This window comes from Euleptes europaea, chromosome 4 (assembly GCF_029931775.1).
Source record: "Euleptes europaea isolate rEulEur1 chromosome 4, rEulEur1.hap1, whole genome shotgun sequence".
Lineage (NCBI taxonomy): Eukaryota > Metazoa > Chordata > Lepidosauria > Squamata > Sphaerodactylidae > Euleptes > Euleptes europaea.
This window is the reverse complement of record NC_079315.1, coordinates 49355224-49378126: the sequence shown is the minus strand read 5'-3', so window position 1 is coordinate 49378126 and position 22903 is coordinate 49355224. Positions and strand designations below refer to the sequence as shown.

Sequence of the window (22903 nt, the reverse complement as noted above, 5' to 3'; positions counted from 1 at the left end):
TTATCTACATCTTATGTTGTAACAACGTCAATGAGTTCATCTGCTATCAATCCCTCAGGAGTGTCTTTAGCTAAACTTTAAATAAAAACCAGGTGCATAAAACTTCAAGTTGAATGAAAAGGGCCCAGTGAAAAATTCCCTTAGAAATCTGTTTTTGGTACAGATTCATAAGGAACAAGTAAACGTTCAGGTACATAAGCAAAGAGAAGAAAGGAAAAGGAAGGGAGCTTCATGTTCTTAGAAATTATGAATTAAGAAATTCCATTAGGTCTCTAATGTAGAACACCAACATTTCAAACAAGTGTCAGCATTTCAGCCAAGTCTACTGAAGTGTGACATTACAGCTCTTGCAACAGAAGCTGTTACCCATAGCTTACATTCTATGGAACAGATTTGCACAAGCTAACAGAAATGCCCTTGTGTTGCAGGGACTTTGGCCAGCTGGCGGTGGAACTGTTAGACCAATCCTACAAGCAGGATGAGCAGCTGGCCATGAAACTGCTGACCTATGAGCTGAAGAACTGGAGCAACGCCACATGCCTACAACTCGCAGTGGCAGCGAAGCATCGAGATTTCATTGCCCACACCTGTAGTCAAATGCTGCTCACAGACATGTGGATGGGCAGGCTTCGGATGCGTAAAAATTCAAGCCTAAAGGTCAGGGCTGCTTTAAAATCGATTATCTTGAAGCTCAGAGAAAAGTTGTAAGAATTCTCCATGTGTGGTTTATTAATATAAAGTATTGATGATGCCTTATCCTGTTACTTGAAAAAAAAATATCCCAGTTTAAACTCTTAAAGGGGATGCCATTATGAGGCAAGATAGATGATAAAGCAAGAGTGTCCTGCCCATTCTAAAGGCGTTGAGGCTGCCGGGGCTTTAGGAAGCTCCATGAGGCCAGTCGTTGCTCCTGACGTCCCTCAATTGCCCACATCATGGCTGCACTCACTTCTAGCTGATCGATTTGAAAACCACATGCACAAAGTCATGTGCCTGGATGGCCTAGAGCATGTGAGGTATGAAACTAAATAAGCAACTGGCATAACCATAACCTGTTAATTGTGATGATTATTGTTATCATTATTATTGCTTTAGGTAATTCTAGGAATTCTACTTCCTCCTTCAATTCTCAGCTTGGAGTTGAAGAACAAAGATGACATGCCTTACATGTCTCAGGCCCAAGAAATTGAGCTTCAAGAGAAAGAGCCAGAGGAACCAGAAAAACCAGTTAAAGAAAAAGAAGAGGAGGACATGGAACTAACAGTAAGGGGAAAACTTTGCCAAAGGTGGTCTAGATATTAATGTCTCACTTGTTATGTCATCTCGTATGTTATGGCATGTTTTGTAATCCACCAAGCATTTCTCCAAACATTCCCTGCTCAATTTAATTGTAGCTTTGCATAAGTAGTAGTCCAGTAAACTCCACAACTGTGTGTACAGGATGTGCATGTAGAGTGAGGAGCAGGATCATGCCTGCTGACTCTATCTTTCCCATGTGCTGCTCTGACCTACATGTTGGCAGAGACCACACACATCCAAACTGTACATACATAGGCTCCATCAATATGATAGGGAACACATCTACATATGTAACCTCTACACACAAGCATCACGCATACAGGGCTATTATTAGATAGGCTGTGCTTAGAAGAATTCCCTAACTTGAACACACAACTGTAAAGAGATCAGTTCTATTTTTGCTTTGAGAAAACATCACTGGAAACCTAAGTAGAGTTACACCCATCTAAGCTGGTTTACTTTATGGACTTAAAGGGTGTAAATAGTTTAGGTTTGCACTGCATGTATTATTAAGATGAATAACAATACCTTGCTGAGGTGACTGAGTAAGCTCACCACAGGTTACTCATCTTACTAGATGTATATGAGTACACAATTATGCTGTATCATGCTAGTAGAAGAAACACTGCTACTAACAGTGCATTCCTGAGATGCGCTGGCTGCCATGCCGAAAGGCCTTTGGAGGCCGGTGCTGGCCTCCGTTAGGGCAACGGCCCACAGCTCCGGCGCCCGGAAGGCGTACACAAGCATTAGTGGCCCCAGCGCCGGCATGCAGGCCCGGACGCCAGTCCCCAGCCGCTGCCGTGGCACCTCTTGGCTGAAGTGGGAATTAGGAAAATTCCAGCCTACCCCAATGAGATTAACCCCTGGGCTCTCAGAAAGTTTCAACAGCAATGTTTTTATATTGTAATGTATCATTTAGATAGGTTCAGGTTTAAATATCTATAGTGAAAAGGCATCTCTAAAGCACTGTCTTTAAAATGTACTGTTTCATTATAACAATGACAAGTGCACATTGTAAGCAAAGATTTCTTCAGTCTCCACTATGATGCTAGTATTTCAGTCACATGGTTCAGGCTCAGACTTGTGCAAGTCTTCATGATATATTTACAATTAAACTAAGGAAGATAAGGATATTTGAAATCCTGAAAGTGTGTTAAACCTATACTGGTTTGAGGGGAAAGTGTGGAGGCTCTTTCTATGGGGGTTTGCACAAGGTGGCTAAGATTTGTCAAATTTTAAAATATGCTAGCTTTAGACAGTAAACTGGCATAGATAACCCTTGGCAGTCATTCCATCTTTATGAGTCTAGTGAGACTAGGGATTCTTGCATAGACCAATATACACTGGCTACTTCTAGTGCCTCTAATAATTGCCATTTGCATATTTTTCTTTCTGTTGATTATTTTTCCTGTCATTTTATTTGCTTTTGTTTGTTTGTTAAATCCCTGCACTGTAAACATAATCCTTGACAAACACTTAAAGGGATGTGTCCATTGGAATTCATTGTTTAACTAAATGTTCCTGTGAGACTTTGCAACACTAATTTTAAATGAGTATCTTGTACACAAAAGAGATAATCAAGCCACTTTGATCATTAAAAATCCCCAAGCTGGTATAAGATTCCACAAGCATTTTTATGTGATTGCAGCTGTGGATTAATCTCTCAGTACCCATATTCTTTTGAGGAACAACAATTAAGATTTGTTTGATTAAATTTTGTTTAAAAACTAGGATGTTTCCTACAGGGCACCAGCAAGAGCTGTCCCCAAGACCTAGCCTGCAGGCAAGCAGAAGGCTCTGCCTACAAGACCCAAAATTCAGGGAAGCAGAAGACCCTAGGCACAAGATCAACCTACAGGAACCCTATGCAGGCAAGACCATGGACACTGGGGAAAGAGGCAAAAGATCAGAAGCCAGCATAAGATTGACAGGTTGCTCTCCTCTGAAATGAGCTCATTCAGCTTTTAACTATAGTTAATTATTGCTGGCTTCTGATCAATAAATAAAGTGCTTATTCAGATCCAATAAGCACAGCTTGTTTCCTGGGTTCAAATGTAGTGATTAGTCATTGTCCTCTCACTGTGATGCTCCTGTCTTCTTTTCTCCAGTACTGTATCTCCCTCTAGTCTGGGAACCCCTTCCCTGTTGACAATATGGAAGCACAATGTGCTGAAATGTATTGTCTTGTTTCTAGAGAAATAATATGGTTTTGCTCCTTACCTCCTCTCGACCCTTTGACAAAACTCTCTGCTATTTTCCCATCTGCCTGACATTAATCTTGATGACGCACAGCACTTAATGGCTCTGAGGCTCCTACGAGTGATCAGATTTTTGGTGTTCCACTGCAGAGGTCTGAGCTGACCTTAACCAGGTTTGATTCTTCTGCTGCTGTGAATCTAAGATTTTCTGACCCAAAAGGTGTAAATGGTAGACATGCTCAGGGCTAACAATGAAACAAATGTTTGAGGAGAACATTTTTTTGCACAAATTTTGCTGTTTTGCTTTGGCTGGATTCCTTCTACATGCAATAATAAACAAGTGGGCTGTTCAGCATCCCAGCAGCCATGCTGGTAAATATTTTTTCAAAGAGGGTGTTGGTACAATAGTGCAGTGTAGAATGAATTGTTGCTGTTATAGCATTAACTGCATCCATCTGTGGTGTTGTACAAGCATCTTCAACCGGTACTGCACTGCTGGGGAGCTAGGTTGGAACCAGATGTAATGATTCTCAAAGCCTTGCTCTACACTTCAGGTTAAGAGGAGAATTAGCATGGCAGAAGTATGAGGGGCTGTCAACATCTGAATTCAGAGCAACATAAAGACATTTTGTCTGTTATGGAGCCAATTGTGCCATTGCATGAGTGCACAGCTAAGATTTGATAGTAATTTTTATTTTATAATCTGTTAGGCTGTGTAGCAAAATGGACTTGTTAGCATTGGGATCTATAGTGGTGCAAGCCATTCTGCACTGTTGCAGCTAGTTATATTATAATAAAGACAGAAAGGTGTGGTTTTCTGGGTGCAATGATTGGATGAAGTACTATGATAGTGTTACAGGATGTTCATAAATATTCTGGTTCCTGAAGACATAAAAGGGTAAACAATAGAATGTTCATAAACAGTCCTGTTTCTGAGAGGGATGTAAATGATAAATTTATCTGGAAACAAATCTTACATTCTAGGAGCAAGAGTTGTGAGGGAGGAAGCTGCAGGAAGAGGAGACCGGTGGCAAGGAAGGAGCAGGAAATCCACAGGAAGTGTAATAAACCAGATAGATGAAGACAAGAGAAGTGTCATAGTGGATATAAAGACCTAATGCAAACAGCAGAAGATTTGATGAAAGATGGGGCCAGTGAAAGGGAAGACAATACAAAAAGGTCCAACACATTAAAAGGATAAGAATGCAAATAATTCAAAAGAATGGGGACAGACACATATGCTAAGCATTCAAAGAAACTGACTGATATACCGTATATACTCGCGTATAAGCCGAGTTTTTCAGCCCAAAAAAAGGGCTGAAAAAGCCGAACTCAGCTTATACGCGGGTCAATACGGTAGGGGAGGGGAGGAGGGAGGAGGGAGGGGCGAACTTACCGCCATCACCGCCGCCGCGCCTGGGAGCCTTCCTCCGGCCAGCAGGGGCCTGGAGGGGCCGGCAGGAGGCCCCTGCTGGCCGCGCTGCCGCCACCCACGTGCCCAGACGCCTTCCTTCGGCCGGCAGGAGCCTGGAGGGGCCTCCTGCTGGCCCAGGAAGGCCACGCCGCCACCGCCGCCGCCGATTCGCCGCGTCTCCCGGTAAGTAGGGGGTTCAGGGGCTCTTCCCCCTTCCCCCCTTGGATGGCACTGGGGTCTGGGTGGATTGGGGTGGGTCGGGAGGGCCCGGGAGGCCGGCGGGAGGGCGACCTGGGGCAGGGGCGAGATCATCCCTGCACTCTAAAATGGCGGCCGCCATTTTAGAGCGCAGCATTGCCGGTAAAGGGAATTTCTTATTGACCCTCGGCTTATACGCGGGTCAATAAGAAATTCCCTTTTCTGGCCTCAAATTTGGGGGGTCGGCTTATACTCGGGTCGGCTTATACCCGAGTATATACGGTATAGACTAGCTGCAGGCTGTAGGACAGAATAGCAAGACCTTTATGAAATCATCAATAGAGAGGGCATAGAGATGTGGTTTATTGCCACATCATATGTAGGCACATGTATGCCAATCAGGATCAGTATACTTCAACTAAAAACATTTCCAAGGGATGCTACTGAAAGGTATTTTATGCATCCCTACGTGATTCATCCCAACTCAGGATGAATCATAGTAAAGCTGTAGATAAAGAAAAAAATCAGAATCCACCTACATATACATCAGCCTTCTAGCAAATTATCTCTTCTTTCCATGCTTTCTACCTTCTCACATTGAAAACAGCTTGTCAGCTCATTGCAAATTATTTAGTCTTTGATCCTTGCTGCAATATTGTGAATAATGAGATTTTTACGAATCTGACACCAACATGAACATCCATGGCCCTAAATGTCAGCCCAATCGTCTCATTTGGAGAGTGGGTAGGTTTTGGTGCTCAGTGGTCCATGGTTATTTCAGTGAAATTATAGCACAATAAAACATTCTCAACAAGGAAGAAAATGAAACAGTTATCTATAAAGGGGGCCAGAGGCATATATTTAACCACTATTCAAGAGAATGTGGTGGTTACAGCAGTTTTCATTAATTTACTGTAACATACAATGGAAAATTAAACTCTGGCAATTACAGCATTTCAATTATTATTTTCAGTTCTATTTCCAAACACATAAACCAAAAATTATAACTAATTTCTGATACAAAGAAGAAAAGGACCATCTTTTTAAAACTGCATATTTGCTTCTCATCTGAATATTTGCTTCTCATCCAGAATAAAGGTCTCATCCAGACCTTTAAAGTAATAAAATAAGTTTTCTCTCCTTCCATAAACATGCCATTCCAATTCTTGCAGCTAACAATAACTAATGAGTTCAATTCTGATCAGTTTTACCTTGTAAAAGGTCAGGTCATTTCATCTCCTCTTGGAAAATATGAATGAAGCCTAGCTTTAAATAATATCCTTTTTCAAACACAATTCTCCAAACTTGGGAACACGAGAAACTGCATGAGCTAAAGCCCCCTAAGAAGCCTTGCATTATTATATAGTTCTAAATGGCAGTTTGTCCTTAAAATATACTACAAAGGTCCATTTTCTATGCTACCATAGAATGATACATGGACAGATATTCCACACCATCCCCACCAACACAGTGAAATATGTAAGTAAATGGCAATAAAATGGTAAGTAAAAAGTAAGTAAATGTGTGCATAGGACTACAGTCTAACTCAAAGTTTTCTGAATAGGCATATGCCAATAGGTTCTGTTAAGTCCGCGTGGGGAGGACACACGAGGTCAAGACGGAGTTCCAACAACAACACTTTATTGTAGTGAAGAATTGAACTGGGCATACAGTGGAAATGGCCCCGCTTATATGCTACCCTGGCCGCCCGCAGCCACTCCCCCCGATCCGTGATAGGGAGTAACAACCCCGGGGTACCAATGGCACGTGCCGGCTTAGGACCAATGGCATTCGCTGGCAGGGGGCCAATTGCGTGTGCAGGGTTTAGGATCCTTCGTCCAAGACTCAAGCTCCTCCGTTCCCCTGCCTGTCTGCCAACTATGTACATACACAACAGGTTCCTTGGCATCGATTAGCTTCTGCCCCAAAACAAACAGCCAGTCTTTGCATTCTTCCATCTCATTAGAACTGGAGATGCTTCCAAAGAATCCAGGAGGCATCATCTTTGTGTTTACAGAGAGCTCCCAATCAGAAATAGGTTCCTCCTTCATAGGAAGGATACTTGCATTGCTTCTTAATATTTGTGATATATCCCTCAATATCTCCTCGCCCTTGCTGCCATTTTGTGATTGGTCCTGGCTGCCATGGCAGCTATTTTACAGTGGCTCATTTTTTGTTCCTAAAATTTGAGAAGTGCCCATACAGGCCCAACAAGATTGGGGATCCCAAATCTAAATATTCAGCCCATGCTGCCAGGCAACCAATTGGGTTTTTACTCACCATCCTCAAAACCAAAAGAGCTATCTGGATTAAACAGATGAACAGCTGATTCATCATCATCATTAACTTTTATTGGCATGCCAGAGAACAAAAATAAAGCAACAATATACCTCCAAGGGACAATACATATAATTCACAATTCGGGTTAATAAAACTTTTCTTGTTCTTTAAGAACTCGTGTAAGAAATTCAGCCACAGTAGCCGTAATTTTAAGATCCTGATCACTCAATAAAAATTTACATTTTACTTCATTGCTCCTGTATCTCATGGACTGGAGCAAAGTAAATAACAGTTTATCCCGCAGAGTCACATAAAGAGGGCAGTCTAAGAGGATGTGATCAATTGTATCAGGCAAATTTAAGCCACACGGGCATAAGCGGGGAACAGCTGATTGAGGAGAGCCTAAAGCTTGGTAGCTTTTGAGCGTAAATCATAAGCCTTGTATGTAGAAAGTGTCTTCTAATCTCCAGTTAAAGGGCTTCTTCAATATTAGGGTTTCTTGGGCTAGTATAACTGAGAGGAATGCCAAAATTCGGGGTGGGATGGGGGAGATATTTGGTAGCCCTATTTTACCACCTCCTATACAACAGATATATGGATCTTATGCTAAGGTCCAAACTACACGGTACGTTTGGACATGAGTCAGGTCAGAGTTTCCGCAATCCCATCTTGCATTGCCCACAGCAAGATGGCTGGTGCAGGAAATTTATGTCCTAAGTGATCCAGGGCCCAATTTGAATTGGGGCCATGGCATGGAGGAGAGATGGAGCTTCATCCTCCGTATGCAATTTCCCCAACTTCATGCAGTCCTGGGGTATTATTTGCCCCACTAGGGGCTGTAGTATTTAGTGCATTGCAGCCCCTCATCAGGGCAAATAACTGCCTTCAGGACTGCTTTGGGTAAGGAGAACAATGCAGACAAGAGGCTGAAACCCCTTCTCCCCCACCTTACAAACACCCTGTTCCCAATCCAAATCGAGCCTTAGGAATCAGGCACTTAAGATATAAGCTCCCCTCAGCTGTTGTCTGTCTACAGGGAATGCAAGTTGGGTCAAGGAATGTGAGTCATATCATGTAGTTTGAACTTAATCAGGTATGTGTCTGGTCCTTACCTGTACAGGAGACCTATGTACATTGCCTTGTTTCCACAATGGAAGAAAGGTGGCCTTTCTTTCTCTTTCTTTCTTTCTTTCTTTCTTTCTTTCTTTCTTTCTTTCTTTCTTTCTTTCTTTCTTTCTTTCTTTCTTTCTGAGGTTCCCCTATTATGTCGGTTTGTTGGCCTGTTAACTTTCATTCCATGCTCTAAAGCAATTTTTTCAGACTGGTGTGGGAGGGGTTTCCTTTTCCTTTGGTTAATTTACAAATCTTTTCTAAGTCTCCTGAGTATATAAATACCCCTTTTTGTCCATGGGATACCCAGTTTTGCTGCTTTCATGTTTAGTAATGGGTCTGGCCACTCTACTGGTAGATAAAGTGATATTAAAATCACCCAGGCCTATGTTATAGTATAATTCTGAGCAGAATTACATCCTTCTAAGACCACTGAATTCAATGGAATTAGAAGGGTTGCTCCCTGGAAGATTAGTATAATATCAACCAGGTTCTGGTATACAAATATATTGGTAATTTATTATATATGTCATACCTATACATGTCAATAATTGCTTTCACATTTTTATATTATTTTTCACTTCTCACTCACATCTCTTACCTCAGGTTAATTCATCTGAAGGATGACATTTTTTCTCCTTCATCCAGTGAGTTTACATCCCATTCTTCTATCTGTGAAAAAATGACCTGTTAACTTACTTGTTGGAGCTACAGTTCCTTCTTCATGTGTTGTATGAATAGACTATACCCATTTTTGTTTAAAAGAAATCTTAGGTTCTGAAGTAAATTGAATTTCTTTTCAAACCTGATATTTTTCCTCCTGTACTTATTTTATTTAATACAAATAAAATACAAAATACAGTATTCATATTAATAGGCAATTTTGGAGAATTCAACCTTGCTAATAAGTTAACACTATGTCAATATTGCGTTGTGGGGGGATGGGACCAGCCCTGTCTCTGCCCACATGGGAGTGAAGAAGTTACTTGGTCTTCCCAGGTAGCCTACCCAGCCCAGCCTGAACTTGGTTCACTCTTTCTACCTGAGTAAACCTCTCCTGCCACCACAGACAGTACACTAAGGGAAATTTCTACCTGAGTGGTTTCCCCCTCCACCCTGTTGTCAATCCACGTCATGCTTGCATCTCCCTTTTCTCTTGCACTAGCTACTGCAGGGACTAGTGCTCAGGGGATGAAGGGATCAACTGCTGCCCCTCACCCTACTACTCCCTGATAACCTTAACTGAATACGGCTTAACATGGTCACATGGATCAACCAAACTGCATTCAAAATGTAAAGAATTTTTATTAAAGAAAAGCATATGCATTACAAGCAGACACAACAAATTGAGACTTACTGTTGCGCAGTAAGGACAATGAAACGATAAAGGGAAAGTGGAACTGGGTAACTCCTTTTTGGTGGTCTTTACCTTCTCCTCAAAGGGGAACTATGTGCAATTTTACCTGACTGGTGTGGGGACATGATTGCAGCTCAAAATTGTTAAGAAATTGGACAGGGAATACCTAGTTTTCCTAAATGATTTTAAGTCTTCATGGCCAGACAAATTACAACCTAAGGAAGTTGCTGATATACTCTCAGAACTTCTGTCTACTATGCTGGAGAAATCCTGGAGGACAGATTAGCTACCATGAGACTCAAGACAGACAAACAAGCTCCAGTTCTTCTAAAAGGAGAATCTAGAACACTGAAAACCAGGGTGACTTCAATACTAGGGAAGATACTAGAACAGATTGTAAAACCATCAATTTGTAAACATCTTGAAAGCAAGGCACTGATTAGCAGAAACTGGCAGGATTTGTTCTTGACAAATAATTGTTGGACTAATTTTATCTCTCTTTTTTATCAGGTTACTAGCTTAGTGGGTTGTGAGGGTGCTGTGGGCATAATATATTTTTATGTGTATGTGTGTATGCCCTTTTCTGAATGGTGAGAAGTTCCAGAATAGTACTGTTTGTCCAGGATGGTTCATTTTCAAATAAAAAGCACTGCAGACTTATGATTATTTTTTTAGTATTTGCTTTATTTACAAACTAGAGGTAGAGTACAGGTGGTGGCACAGAGGCATTCCTACAGGACAGCCAACCTTCCACCCCACAGCAGAGCCTGCTTACCAGCCAGAAAATGGCAGGTGGGTGGGCTCCCGGGCTCCTGAGAACCTGGGCTGCCACAGCAGCCATTTCCTCCCCCTGCCACTGGGGGCTTTTAAAATCAGCACTTGAATAGTTGTTATATTGATATAATAGTATAGCACTATGTGTAGCAATCTGAATCCCCAGCTTTCATTTAAAAAAGTCTCTGGCCCCTTTCATTGTGCTGATGTGCATTTTTCTTTATCTCCACCAGATAAGGAGTTAGAATCTGATAAGTCTGGTGCCAGTTCAATCCTTCTACTTTTAAAATTGAACGGGCAATGGATAGAGGCCAGGTCTACCTAACCATCAGCTTAAATGAGTAGAGAAATGCCAGGTCTTCCTGACCATCCCTTAAAAAGAAGAGAGACACCGTTTCCAGGCCAGATTCTTCTCTTTCCTTCCCTGTTCCTACCTCTCCCCTAACGCCCCCCAAAAAGTCCCAAAATTATGGGATATTATTTTTCCCAGAATGTTGGGAGTTATTTTGCTTTGAGTTGTTTTGAGTATCCCTGAGCTGAAACAGCTAATTTTTAATATAATTTCAGCTAGTGTACCCAAATGCATGTTTTTAGTAATGGGTTTGGACTGTGGAGTCATGAAATCAGTAGCTGAAGGATAAGAGCTTGTCAGGGAATCCACGAGCAAAGATGAGTGTGAAAAGCTGAAGGAAGTGCCACAGGTGATGAAAGTTAGTATCTTGAAAGAAAATGAGCTGCAACCTGCATTCATGAAGAAGAGCTTCTTCTAGTGTTCTTCATTGTGTGTCCATGGAAAACCAAGTGCTGAATGAAAAGTTGGAAATATATAGGTCAGATTGTGGCAAGATCTGAAGCTTTCACCAAAGCTAGAGTACGATTGGCCTGAGATCCAGGACAGAAGTGCTAAGGAAGAATGAGAATGGCTCTTTCCAGAACTTGCCATGGAACAAAATTTTGACTGGAAACTCTTCCTGCTCTCTTTAGAAATACAAAGAGTAGGGGTGTGCACCATTTGGAAGGGGGTATTTTTTTGATTTGGGTTTATTGGACCTGAACATTTTCAGAAAAGCTGAGAAAGCTGAATACCCATACTGGTAAAAATGTTCGGCTCTATTAAAGTCTACGGGGAAATTTGGGGGGCTCGGGGGGGCTGTTTTTCAAGATAGATGCATCAAATTTGCAGCATAGCTGCAGGTGACTCTTTTTAGAAGAACCGCTAAGTTTGGTGAAGGTGAGTGAGTGTGTGTGTGTGTGTGTGTGTTTGTGTGTGTGTGTGTGTGTGTGTGTGTGTGTGTGTGTGTGAGAGAGAGAGAGAGAGAGAGAGAGAGAGAGAGAGAGAGAGAGAGAGAGAGAGAGAGAGAGAGAGAGTGCATTAGGAATTAAGTGCTTTGATAGTTTCCTTACAGCAAAGAAGGGTGAAGTTCTTTCATAGAAATAAGTAATTTTGCATGGTGTCGTGATTATTAAAGTTTTTGTTTTGTTCTGTTTCTGTTTACTTTTGTCAATTATTGAATGAAGAGATGGAGGGAATCCTTGTTACGTGTGAGGATGAGGAGGGGAGTGGAATGGATAACTAATAACTTAGAAGACAGATGGCCCAATCCCGAAGGGGAGGCAGATCTGCGGCAACCAGGAGCAGCACAGCAACACCACTTTCTCAGAGGCTTCCCAGCCACCGTGGAGGCAAAAAAAAGCTTCAAAAAATTAAAATAGAGGAAATGGGGGAAATCCCTCATTGCCTCCACCACCACAGCACAAGAGGGAGTTCCCTGGGTGAAAGGGGTGAAGAAGCTGCCTAACAGTAGCTCCTCCCCTAGCAACACCCCAGGAATGCCCCCCACCACCAGTGCATACTTTCCCTTCTGGGATAGCCCTGCTGTCATGGCTGTGTTGGTGGCATAGGCCAGTGGCCCCCAGACACCAGTGTGTTTGCCCCTGTGCTATCATAGGTGCCACCTTATTCCATGATAAGGTGCCACCTACATTGGTGCAGGATCACACTGGCCCCTTCAGGAATGGGCTCTAAATTAAAAATAACCCTGATAGGTTGGAAAGCTGGCCTAACAAAATAGAGTTGCAAAAAGAAAATCCCTAAGAAGAAATGTTGAAGGAAATGGGTATCTTTAGCCTGGAGAAGAGAAGGATACTGGTGAATACAGTTGTGTTAATCAAATACCTAAAGATGGAAGAAGGCAAAAACTTCTCTGCTGTTGTAGAAGGCAAGACTAGATCTAATGGTTTTACATTACAAGGGGGTAGATTTCAGCTAAAAATCAGGAGAAACTCTATAATAGAACAAATTACCCAGAGGAGGCAGGGCTCTCCCTTGCTGCAGTTTTCAATTTGAAGCTTGGCAGACATCTGTCAGAGAAGCTCTAACTCTGTGTTTCCTGATTTGAACAGGGGGTTGCACTGGATAGCTTATATGGCTTCCAGCTCATCGATTCTATATTTGTCTTTGTTGGATCTAATTAAACTGAAATGGTAAAATTTGCAGTTAATCGACTATAGCAGTTCCTATTCTTTTTCACTGTAGGCAATGTTGGGACGTGGCAGTGGGGAGTCATCACGAAAGAAGGAGGAAGAGGAAGTTCACAGACGGCATAGATTGATCCCCTTTGGACGCAAGATATATGAATTCTATAATGCACCAATTGTTAAGTTTTGGTTCTACACTGTAAGGAGCAACTATTATTTTGTTATGTGCATATGCCCTTTCATTAATATTTATATCATATAAGCCATGCAGTATTTGAATGTCTGTGTGGATGCGGATGATTATAGATGGTTTGCAGTTCCTTACTCCAGTTCCTGACAACATAACAGGAGGGAATAAAAGGATAGCTCAACAAATTGGCTTCCATATTTCTAACTCTTAGTGAAAAATCAGTTCCAATATTTGTACTCCGTATGCACCCTGATAGAACTCCAGCATGAGCTAAATTACCTATTCACTGACACTTCAGTGAACTGCAGCTGTAGAAGGTCCCCAGCACACAAAAGGAACTCCCCTCTCTATTGGAGTGAATTAAGGTGATGCGGGGATTACATAGGGAATAGAGAAGTGCACTTGAAAAAAAATGGCATTTTTCTGATTTGGTTTTTGGGAATGGTTTCCATACCAGTATTCTGGAGTATACAGATCCCCAGTATCATTTTGGGATTTGAGTTGGGTGGGGAAAATGCTAAATTTTATGGGGTCCATTATTGCCTATGGGGGACTCTTTTTGAGGGGCTAGAGTGGCCACTTTCATGAAAATGATACCAAAATTACAGGAGACCTAGTCCTACCTGTCCAGTAAGGAAGCCCCAAGTTTCAAGCAAATTGGATAACAGGGTCTAGTCCTATGAGCCCCTGAACAAACTGTCTCCATCTATTCTACTTTTCTCCTTTCTTTCCTGGGAGGGGTTATGTTATGCTTCCCCAGGGCAAAGAAGCCAATAACCAAAAATAAATTCAACAGAACCAATGTCAAACCAAAGACTCTCTACAGTAGAGACACAAGGTGGGGGGCAAAACCAGTGTCACTCTGGCAGTGTAAGTTCAATAGGACCAAAATCAAACCAGAGGAGTTCTGCAGTGGAAACTGAAAGTGGGGGCTTTGCAACTCCAACTGAACCAATGACATTGTACAGATGCCCAACAGAACCCAGTGCCACTGCGGCAGTTCAACCCCAACAGAGGTAATGACAAACTGGAGAATCACAGCAGAACAAATCCAAGTAAAGGGAGGGGGGGACAAAGCAACTCTGGCAAAGAAAAGCAACTCTTGAAACTGACAGACTTGAAATAGATGGAAAGCCTGGCAAGCTGATAGAAACCCTGGGAGACACACAAATAAAGAAAAACAAACAAAATGGGGCAGGGAGGAAAAACAGTCCCAGAAAGAACCAGAAGGAAAACAAAATCTCCCCTCCTCTGCAACCACAACCCACAGGCAAAAACAAAAAACAGAAAAACTTGAAATAATATTTTAAATAAATGTTTAAAACAAAGTAGGCTGTGGGCAAACCAGTCCTGAAGATGTCCAGGCACAGAGCAAGAAGAAGGTCTTCCCAGGAAGATAGTAACAGGCAGCAGAATTAATCCAAGGCACAGAAAGAACAAAGCAGCAGAAGCATGCCACACTTTTAAAAATCCAACCCTGAAATGGAGTCAAGCTGCAGCCAGGCCTGCTGCTTATCCTCTTTGCCTATGCTCAGAGAGCCATGGAGGGCTGTGAGAGAAGTGTTATGACTGGGCAGGCAGTTCTAGTGTTCCCCCTAATGTCTGATTTTATTGCCTGGGCCTCCCTCTCCCCTCCTTCCCACTGGACTGGAAACCTGTTAAATAGATGGGAAACAGGCCTGGGAGCCTTAAAATGGCGGCCCCAGATATTCTTGAATATTTCTGGAAATATTCACGACCTGATTATCAGTTTTCTTAGAATCCTCAATGTTGTCTCGATACACAATTGTACCTGGAAAATACTGATAAGGTATTTTTCAGATATGTATTTGGACCAGATATATCTGAGAGCACATCCTTAGCAGGATGCATCAGAACTAATGGTCCAGAATGTGAACCTTCTTGCTAGAATTTTACATTTTGATGTGAATGATTTGTCTAGGCATGGAAAAACTGTTATATTTGGATAGGTGAACTTATATGACCAGCAGAACCTGAGTTTATTTCTTTGCAGATGGCATACATTGGGTACTTGATGCTGTTCAACTATATTGTGTTGGTGAAGATGGATCGCTGGCCTTCCACACAGGAGTGGATAGTGATCTCATATATTTTTACAATGGGGATAGAGAAGATGAGAGAGGTAATATTATTGTGAAAGGCCTGAAAATAGAAATGCTTTCTCATGTTCTGTATTTTCCCAAGGATTAATGTGCTGTTTTAAATTTATCAAAAATGTCTTTTTCGTTTTATAAATAATCATGTATGATTAAAATTTTAATACTGCATTTTCATGCCGTGATATCATTTGGATTCTCCACAACCAAGTATAAAAAGTGCTGGTTTGCTGTAATGGCAGGTTTTTATTTAATGTCTGATTGATTTGGCATCTAAACTCAGGCACTTCAACAAACAGGAGTTTGTTTAATGGCCACAAACTGGGGATCTAAGCCAGGATTAAACCATGGTTTAAAACTGCAGTTTACAGTTATGAAATAAACCACGATTGGTTAAACTTGCAAATTGGATCAAAGACTTCCTGAACTTGGAACTTCTCATTCTCTGCTTCAAGTACAAAAAGGGTAGGGATGAGTAAGAGGAATGGATAAAGGAATGGATTATCCAAACCTGAGAATAAGCCAAGCTTGATCTTAGGAGGCGGGAACAGTTTGCTCATAACATAAGGATATAGGAATATATACATGTTAGTGGTATAATGTAAATAAATGTATACAGTAATGAAAAGTGAGGGAAACAATATTCACAACTACCACAAGGGGGCTCTTTGTCATTGATAATAAAGGTTTTGGAGTCTTTTATGTAGCTGAAAAGACTCTTGGTAAAATGGATGTTACATTTTCCAAAGAAGTCTTTTCAGTTAACTTTTTGTGTCTTTATTTTATTTCCACTTATAAATTTTTTTTGAAAAATTGTTTGTTGAACTATAAAAGTCATTATGGGCTGGAGAGCATTCACAGAAAATTACTCCAAAATTTATACTGCAGTATTTCTTCAAGCTATTTTGTCTTCTTAGAAACCAGATGAAGAACTACAATGTGACTCCAGTCAAACATCCTCCAAAAAGCTGCAGGCCAGATTAATATAGATCACAGGGTGATCTACAAACAGAACGGAGGCTTAATTAATACACTAATATATTTTCCAGGTTCAGAGTACAGATGTAAATATCATGTTTAAGCAGCAAATCATGTTCTAAAAAGAAATGCAAAACCAAAGTCAAACCCATTTTTCAAAGCACCTTATGCATATAGTAAAAAAGAAAGGTCACTTGGTTAGATGAGAAAGAAATCAGAAATCAGTGTAGAGTATTATGACATTGTTCAACCCTGCAGAAGTCATACAAAGCGTGCAGTATGAAATACCCAAGTAAATTCCAGGAACAGACAAGTATACTGCAGGTAGTCAACAGCAGCATGTTTCTGCCTTGATACAATTTTCATGAACAATGTACTCACAGAGCCCCTTGGTGGGACAGAAATGAAGAACTAGGTTATGACCATGCCACACTATGGCTGGCTCCAGAAACTGGAGCATTCCTTTAGACAGAGCAAGATTGCAAGAAAGCCCCACAGTGTTTGCTTTCTGAAGGAGAAGTGCAAATGACATCTCAACCCTTATGGAAATTATGAGCAAACAATGAAGCATCTCACGGGCTGGGAAGGAGCATGAAAGGCCCAGCTGAATATGCTAGAATATTTTGGAGGCCATGTGTAAATGCTGAATCATGCTGACACATGAGAGCAGTTTCTTAAATTTGGTTTTGGCTTATGTAGTATATGAATACCTGTCATATTTCCCCTTTGGGGGGTTAAATTAAAATAGCAAGTCTACCCCTGCATCCTCTTTCATGTTCTCTAGATATTAATGTCAGAACCTGGGAAGCTGCTGCAGAAGGTGAAAGTGTGGCTTCAAGAGTACTGGAACGTTACCGATCTCATTGCCATTCTCCTGTTCTCTGTGGGTATGATACTTCGCCTCCAGGATCTGCCACTCAGGAGTGACGGCCGTGTGATATACTGTGTCAACATCATTTACTGGTATATCCGATTGCTAGACATCTTCGGGGTGAACAAGTATTTGGGGCCATATGTAATGATGATTGGGAAAATGGTAAGAAAAGAGTCCCATCCTTCCTGTTTGTATTGTATGTTAAAACTAAACAATAGGTGTTGCTCACTTCATGCAATGTCAGGGTTTAACACTAAACCTGCCTTTAGGCAATGCAAAATTCTTACAATTAGCCAGCAGAAGTAGGCATGAGCATTTTCTAAGACTTCCTCTACACCACCTGTCTTCACTTTCTTTTAGCAAGATAGGGAGGGTGCCTCAGGCATCTGCAGAAATGTTTTCAACAGTAAATCTTTTATACTGCTCCCCTGCCATAATTTTTGGTTATTTATTTTGATTAATATCCTATTCCCTCCCATTACAGCATAAAAATTATAGACTACATGTCTACATGTGTTGCTGTTCTTTGTTACACTGTATCTAGTCTTTTCTCCTAAAAGCCTAGATAATTTTTGAAACTTTAAAGGCTTAAAGAAAAGGCCGCTCGGAGGAGTGATTACTAACATTGTGCCCACTTCTTGATGCCCACTTGCTTTTCCCCCAAAGCATCTCTTCCTCAAAGCAGAGTATGAGTCCTGGCTGTCCTCCACTCCATTGTAGTAGAAGGTGCTTGAGAAGAGCCCAGAGGGCATCTACTTTGTGTCTGCAGAGAGAACACCCATTTTGAAACAGCTGCTTCCATCATAGCAGGATACTTGGCTAACATTCTGTTGAAACTCCTGACATTTTCTGATTGGTCCAAGCCTATAGACAGACATATTGTGATTGGTACCCCCACACACATGACAGTCATTTTGTTGTAGTGCTGGCTACCTCTTCTCAGGTTCAACAAGATTGTTTACTCTTGACTTAGAGGAATGAGAATAGGTCAAAGGTGATTGGAGCAGCCCTGATGGAGGTTACTCCACTGATTGTCAATGTCTTTAGGGATTTTCGACTTAACTTGATTCAAGTCCAGTAGCACCTTAGAGACCAATAAGAGTTTCAGGGTATAAGCTTTCAAGAGACAAAACTCCCTTCACCAGACAGAGTAGAATAGACTGTTTCTGGCTGGCTGTGTCTTGACAAAGTGAGCTTTGACTTGTGAAAGTTTACACCCTGAAACTCATGTTGGTCTCTAGGGTGCTACTGGACTCAAATCTAACAGTTTTACTCTCTTTAAGTCCATTGAAATCACTGGGCTTAGAAAGGTGTAACTCTGCTTAGGACTGCATTGTAAATGAACCAAATCTACATGTTTCTTCCACTGATAGAAAAGGGGTACTTTACATGAGAACATTAGTTGACGTGTAAATGTACCCTGTGAATAGACCATTGTATGTGAATCCTCAAACTGCTTTGGAGAAAGACTGCTGAATTCCCATCAAAATCAGAACTGTTTCAAAGTAATAAGCAATTTTTTTTGGGGGGGGGGGTCATCTTAAAATACACTGCAACATGCATGTGCACTTCTTAATTTCCCATATTGAGATTACTCAACACCTTAATTTACAAAGCTACTTTATAATGAGTCAATCCACTGGCTCATCTAATTTCGTATTGTCTTCTCTGACCGGTTCCTGGAGTGGCAGCAGCACTCCAGTGTCTTGAAAAAGAAAGATCTTTCCAAACATCTGCCATCAGAGATACTCTAACTTGGGATGCCAGCGAGAAAACCAGAGACATTTTGCATGCAGAGTACGTGATCTACAGCCTCTCTCCAGCTGATAACTCATAGATTAATGTATGAATTGTTTCTATTAAACACACACACGTACATTGTATAATATGAACAAAAAATCTGTGGTATTAGTAATAAAATGGCTCCTTCATTAGAAATAAGATGAATTAACCATGTAAGCCATCACTTGATATTATATATATGAACGGGCCTTGTACAGTTTTATGGGAAAGGACCGTGCTGTTCTTATCTTTGGATATAAAATTTAGATCCAAGCGTGACACTAACCTTAGTAGAAGGATGGAAATAAAAAGTGGCTGATTCCTTTGGTTACATGTGTCTGCACATAACATAGGTTAGAATAAGTAAAACCAGTAGAGACCCTGTTATTGTGTCCAAAATAATTTTAGCATTTGAATTTGTTTTTTAAAAAGGGTGTGTGTTAACCATCCATAAGCATTCCTCGGAAGAAGTATTTGATGCAGCTTGCAACTTTCATTGCTCTCTTTAGGCTATATGTAATGTTAACCTCTGTAGAATTCAATAAAATAGTCACTTCTATTGAGTCTCAGTGAGAAAGGAAGACTATTAGCAATGTAAATAAATAAAGTGCATTCCTATCAAAGGGGCCACAAGAATAAAAGACCTCTCAATAGTCATACAACAAGGCATCAGAAGAGCTATTAGGATCATGGAAAGGACAGTAGAAACCTGGACCAGTCTCAAGTATACATGTTTGAGAGAAAATAGCCACAGCAAGCCAAGTCAGTTGTTTACATTACTGCAGCAATAGCAGCAGCTCACTAAGACTAGGTTGTTTGGATAATCTTCAAAAACATTTTCATTAACTTCAAAGGAAAATGGAGCAAAATATTTCTCTTTTTTCCCTTTCAGATGATAGACATGATGTATTTTGTCATTATTATGCTGGTGGTTTTGATGAGCTTTGGTGTTGCAAGGCAGGCAATTCTTTTTCCCAACGAAGAGCCTTCATGGAAACTGGCAAAGAACATTTTTTACATGCCGTACTGGATGATCTATGGGGAAGTGTTTGCAGACCAGATAGACCGTAAGCACGTTTATGATTCTCATACTCCAAAGTCAGGTACCAACCTTTGATCAGGTGATGTCTTAAAAGATCATTTTAAACATTCTCAATAAATGGCTCAGGATAGAGGACTCAAATATCACAGGAAAGTATAATGTAAAAAAATCTGCTGCTAATGCCATTACATTGTTAATTTTGGAAAATAACATCAACATTTGCAAACAAACATAGCCATAACTCTGCTAAGCTATAACTTTTACTTTTTAGCATGGATAAATCACATTGAAAGTAACCAATTTATTATTTTAATTATGGGGGAATGCCTGAAGTATTCATGGTATGTTAAATGGTACATGGAAGACATAAAGTATATCTACACAACAAACACATATCGATTTTATAACCAGTTTAACTGTTAAGTTATCCCTCAAGGAATTCTGGGCATTGCAGTTTGATGAGGGTCCTAAGCATTCTGTTAGAGCACCCTAGCACCCTTCACAAAACTGCTGTTCCGAAGGGAGAGGAGATGAGGTTTAAACAAGTTTAAATCTGTAGTATATATACCATAGTGTTCCATTTTTTCCATCCATTAGTTTGATTTTGGAACACAAACATCGAACAAAGTTTGCTATTAAGCATTCAGCACTGAAAGTTACTGGACCAGATGTTTGGCTGGTGCCATTGCTTCAGCCAGTAGCATTCATAGATATGCACCTCCTTCCCTTGACCCTTTTCCTGCTACTGGGTCATCCTGCAACAAGCAATATTGTTTTGCCCAAGATCATGATTGGTTTTGTCCAACTATTAAGCAGGAAAAGTAGGTCACAGAAGTAGGTGTTTGAATCTAAAACCTATTTCCATATATGTTTTCCTGAGAATTAGTTGCCTCGCCATCTGCAAACTCCAGTGTTCTATTTTAATGAATCCCCCTGGTGCCACCTGGTACAACATGCCAGTGCAGATCAGTGGTAACATGAAATGATGCAGCCGTAGGAACATAATGAACAATGAGAGCAGGATGTAGACAGGCATGCAGATGAAGATTAGTTAGCCCACTTTTCTGCATAAATGTCCATGGGTGGCACTTCAAAATAAAAATTTGCTTCAATTATAGTTAGAAACCCCTCCATCTGTATTCATAGACCCTTTATAACACAACATGCATCCTTACAAGCCTGTACTGCTTAGTGCAGTTCATGCTTATGCAAATGAAATAAGAGAAATTTTGGGTTTTTCAACTGTCCAATCTGAATAAATTAAATTCATCTGTATTGGCAGTCATCTTAACTGTCCCGCTTCACAATATTTCCATAAGAATGGAAAATTTGCTAGAACACTCATTATGAATGCTTTTTCATCCTAAAGTTTATAACAATACATATTATCCTCATAAAGGGATTTCTTCTTTTAACACCTGTCCTTCCTCCCTTCCCCCGCCCCCCATGGCAGCATGATATACAAGCAAACAGAAAAGCTGGTATCCATGGATTTTCTTTCTGAGTTTTTATTTCTGCTTTGTTCCATCTTGTTCTTCTCTATATTGCAGAAGCTTTCCTTCTTTGAGTATAGCAAAGATGCAGTCCTAACCAGAGTTATGCCCTTCTAAAACCATTGAAGTCAATGGGCTTAGAAAGGTGTAACAATTTAGGATTACACTGGAAATCTATAATATCTGGAAGAAAAGAGAGGAGAGGGGAGTTACAAAGTCTGTCGTTTCCTTTCACAAAGGCTGTTCCTCTACAAGTGGCCATTTATTGATGTTGTACTAAGAAACTGGCATAATGTAACGCGTGCCGCAACAATGTGGCTGGGGGAAGGGAGGTGTTCTTTCTTTCAGTGGTGTGCTGATTCTAGTTTAGTACCATACAGATGGAGAAAGGAAAGGACAGGGTGTCTCAATAATGGCAGTGTGGCTGTAGATGTCTTTTGACAGGCCTGCTGATGCTGAGGCAGTGCATAGAGATTCAGCATAAGTTTGTGAAGTAATTGTGTCCCTGATGCTTGATCTGTGCATGGTGTTGCAAAAAAAAAAAAAAAATGAATGCAACATCAGGTAATCTATATTATCTCCAGCCAGCCAGGTTATGAAAGAACTTGGGCCAATCTTCCCTTGGAGGGCTTATACAGATGCCCATTTATCAGGGATTACTGAATTCTTACACCTCTTTAAACTTTACCATTCAGAGAAAAAGAACAGGATGGGCCATTTTTCTATTGTGTAAATGTGTCCCCTCCTCTTGATAGATGCAGTCAGATGATCACTCACATTTGGGGCTAATTGCTTGCTAGTAATGCTTTGTGTTAATGGGCTAGGTTTCTACACAAAAGTCCAAAATTAAGGACAAAGAAGAAATGTTGTCTAACCACATTCAGATGATGATTTTATGTAATAAGATATACTCTCAAATTTAAAGCTAACTTCATGTCTGAATTTGCCCTAGCAGAGGAAAAGCCTAGGCTGGAATAGTGTGTATTTTTCAAGTTCCTTCAACGTCTGAAATTGAAGTTATCCTGGGTCTTCAAGTCTTGCACTATCCATTGTAAAACAATATCTGATTTCTCATACATGACATGGTAATAAATTGCCTCAAATATGTTAACCTGTAGCACAGGCCAAAACAAAAATATCACAGTTTGGTTAAAATGTATATTATTGGGTATTAACTATTAGCACTGTTTGTTTTTTCCATGGTTTAAAAAAAAAAACATACAGCCATATATTTTCCACACTGGTCTAAGCTAAATCAGCCACAATGGAGAACTCCAAAGTATTTGTACTTTCTCAAATGTCAGCTATCCTAACAG

General features: G+C 40.7%; 1 protein-coding gene across 2 annotated transcripts in view; it reads left to right on the top strand.

The window, feature by feature from the left end:
- The window catches only part of TRPM3 (transient receptor potential cation channel subfamily M member 3), a 315268-nt gene that overhangs the window by 266813 nt on the left and 25552 nt on the right, over positions 1-22903 (top strand). For both annotated transcript variants that reach the window (XM_056847836.1, XM_056847835.1), the window contains 6 exons: positions 429-657; positions 1096-1263; positions 13170-13310; positions 15316-15444; positions 17181-17432; positions 19945-20119. In XM_056847836.1, the coding sequence (XP_056703814.1) occupies positions 429-657; positions 1096-1263; positions 13170-13310; positions 15316-15444; positions 17181-17432; positions 19945-20119 (1094 nt within the window). The remainder of the gene's footprint in view (positions 1-428; positions 658-1095; positions 1264-13169; positions 13311-15315; positions 15445-17180; positions 17433-19944; positions 20120-22903) is intronic.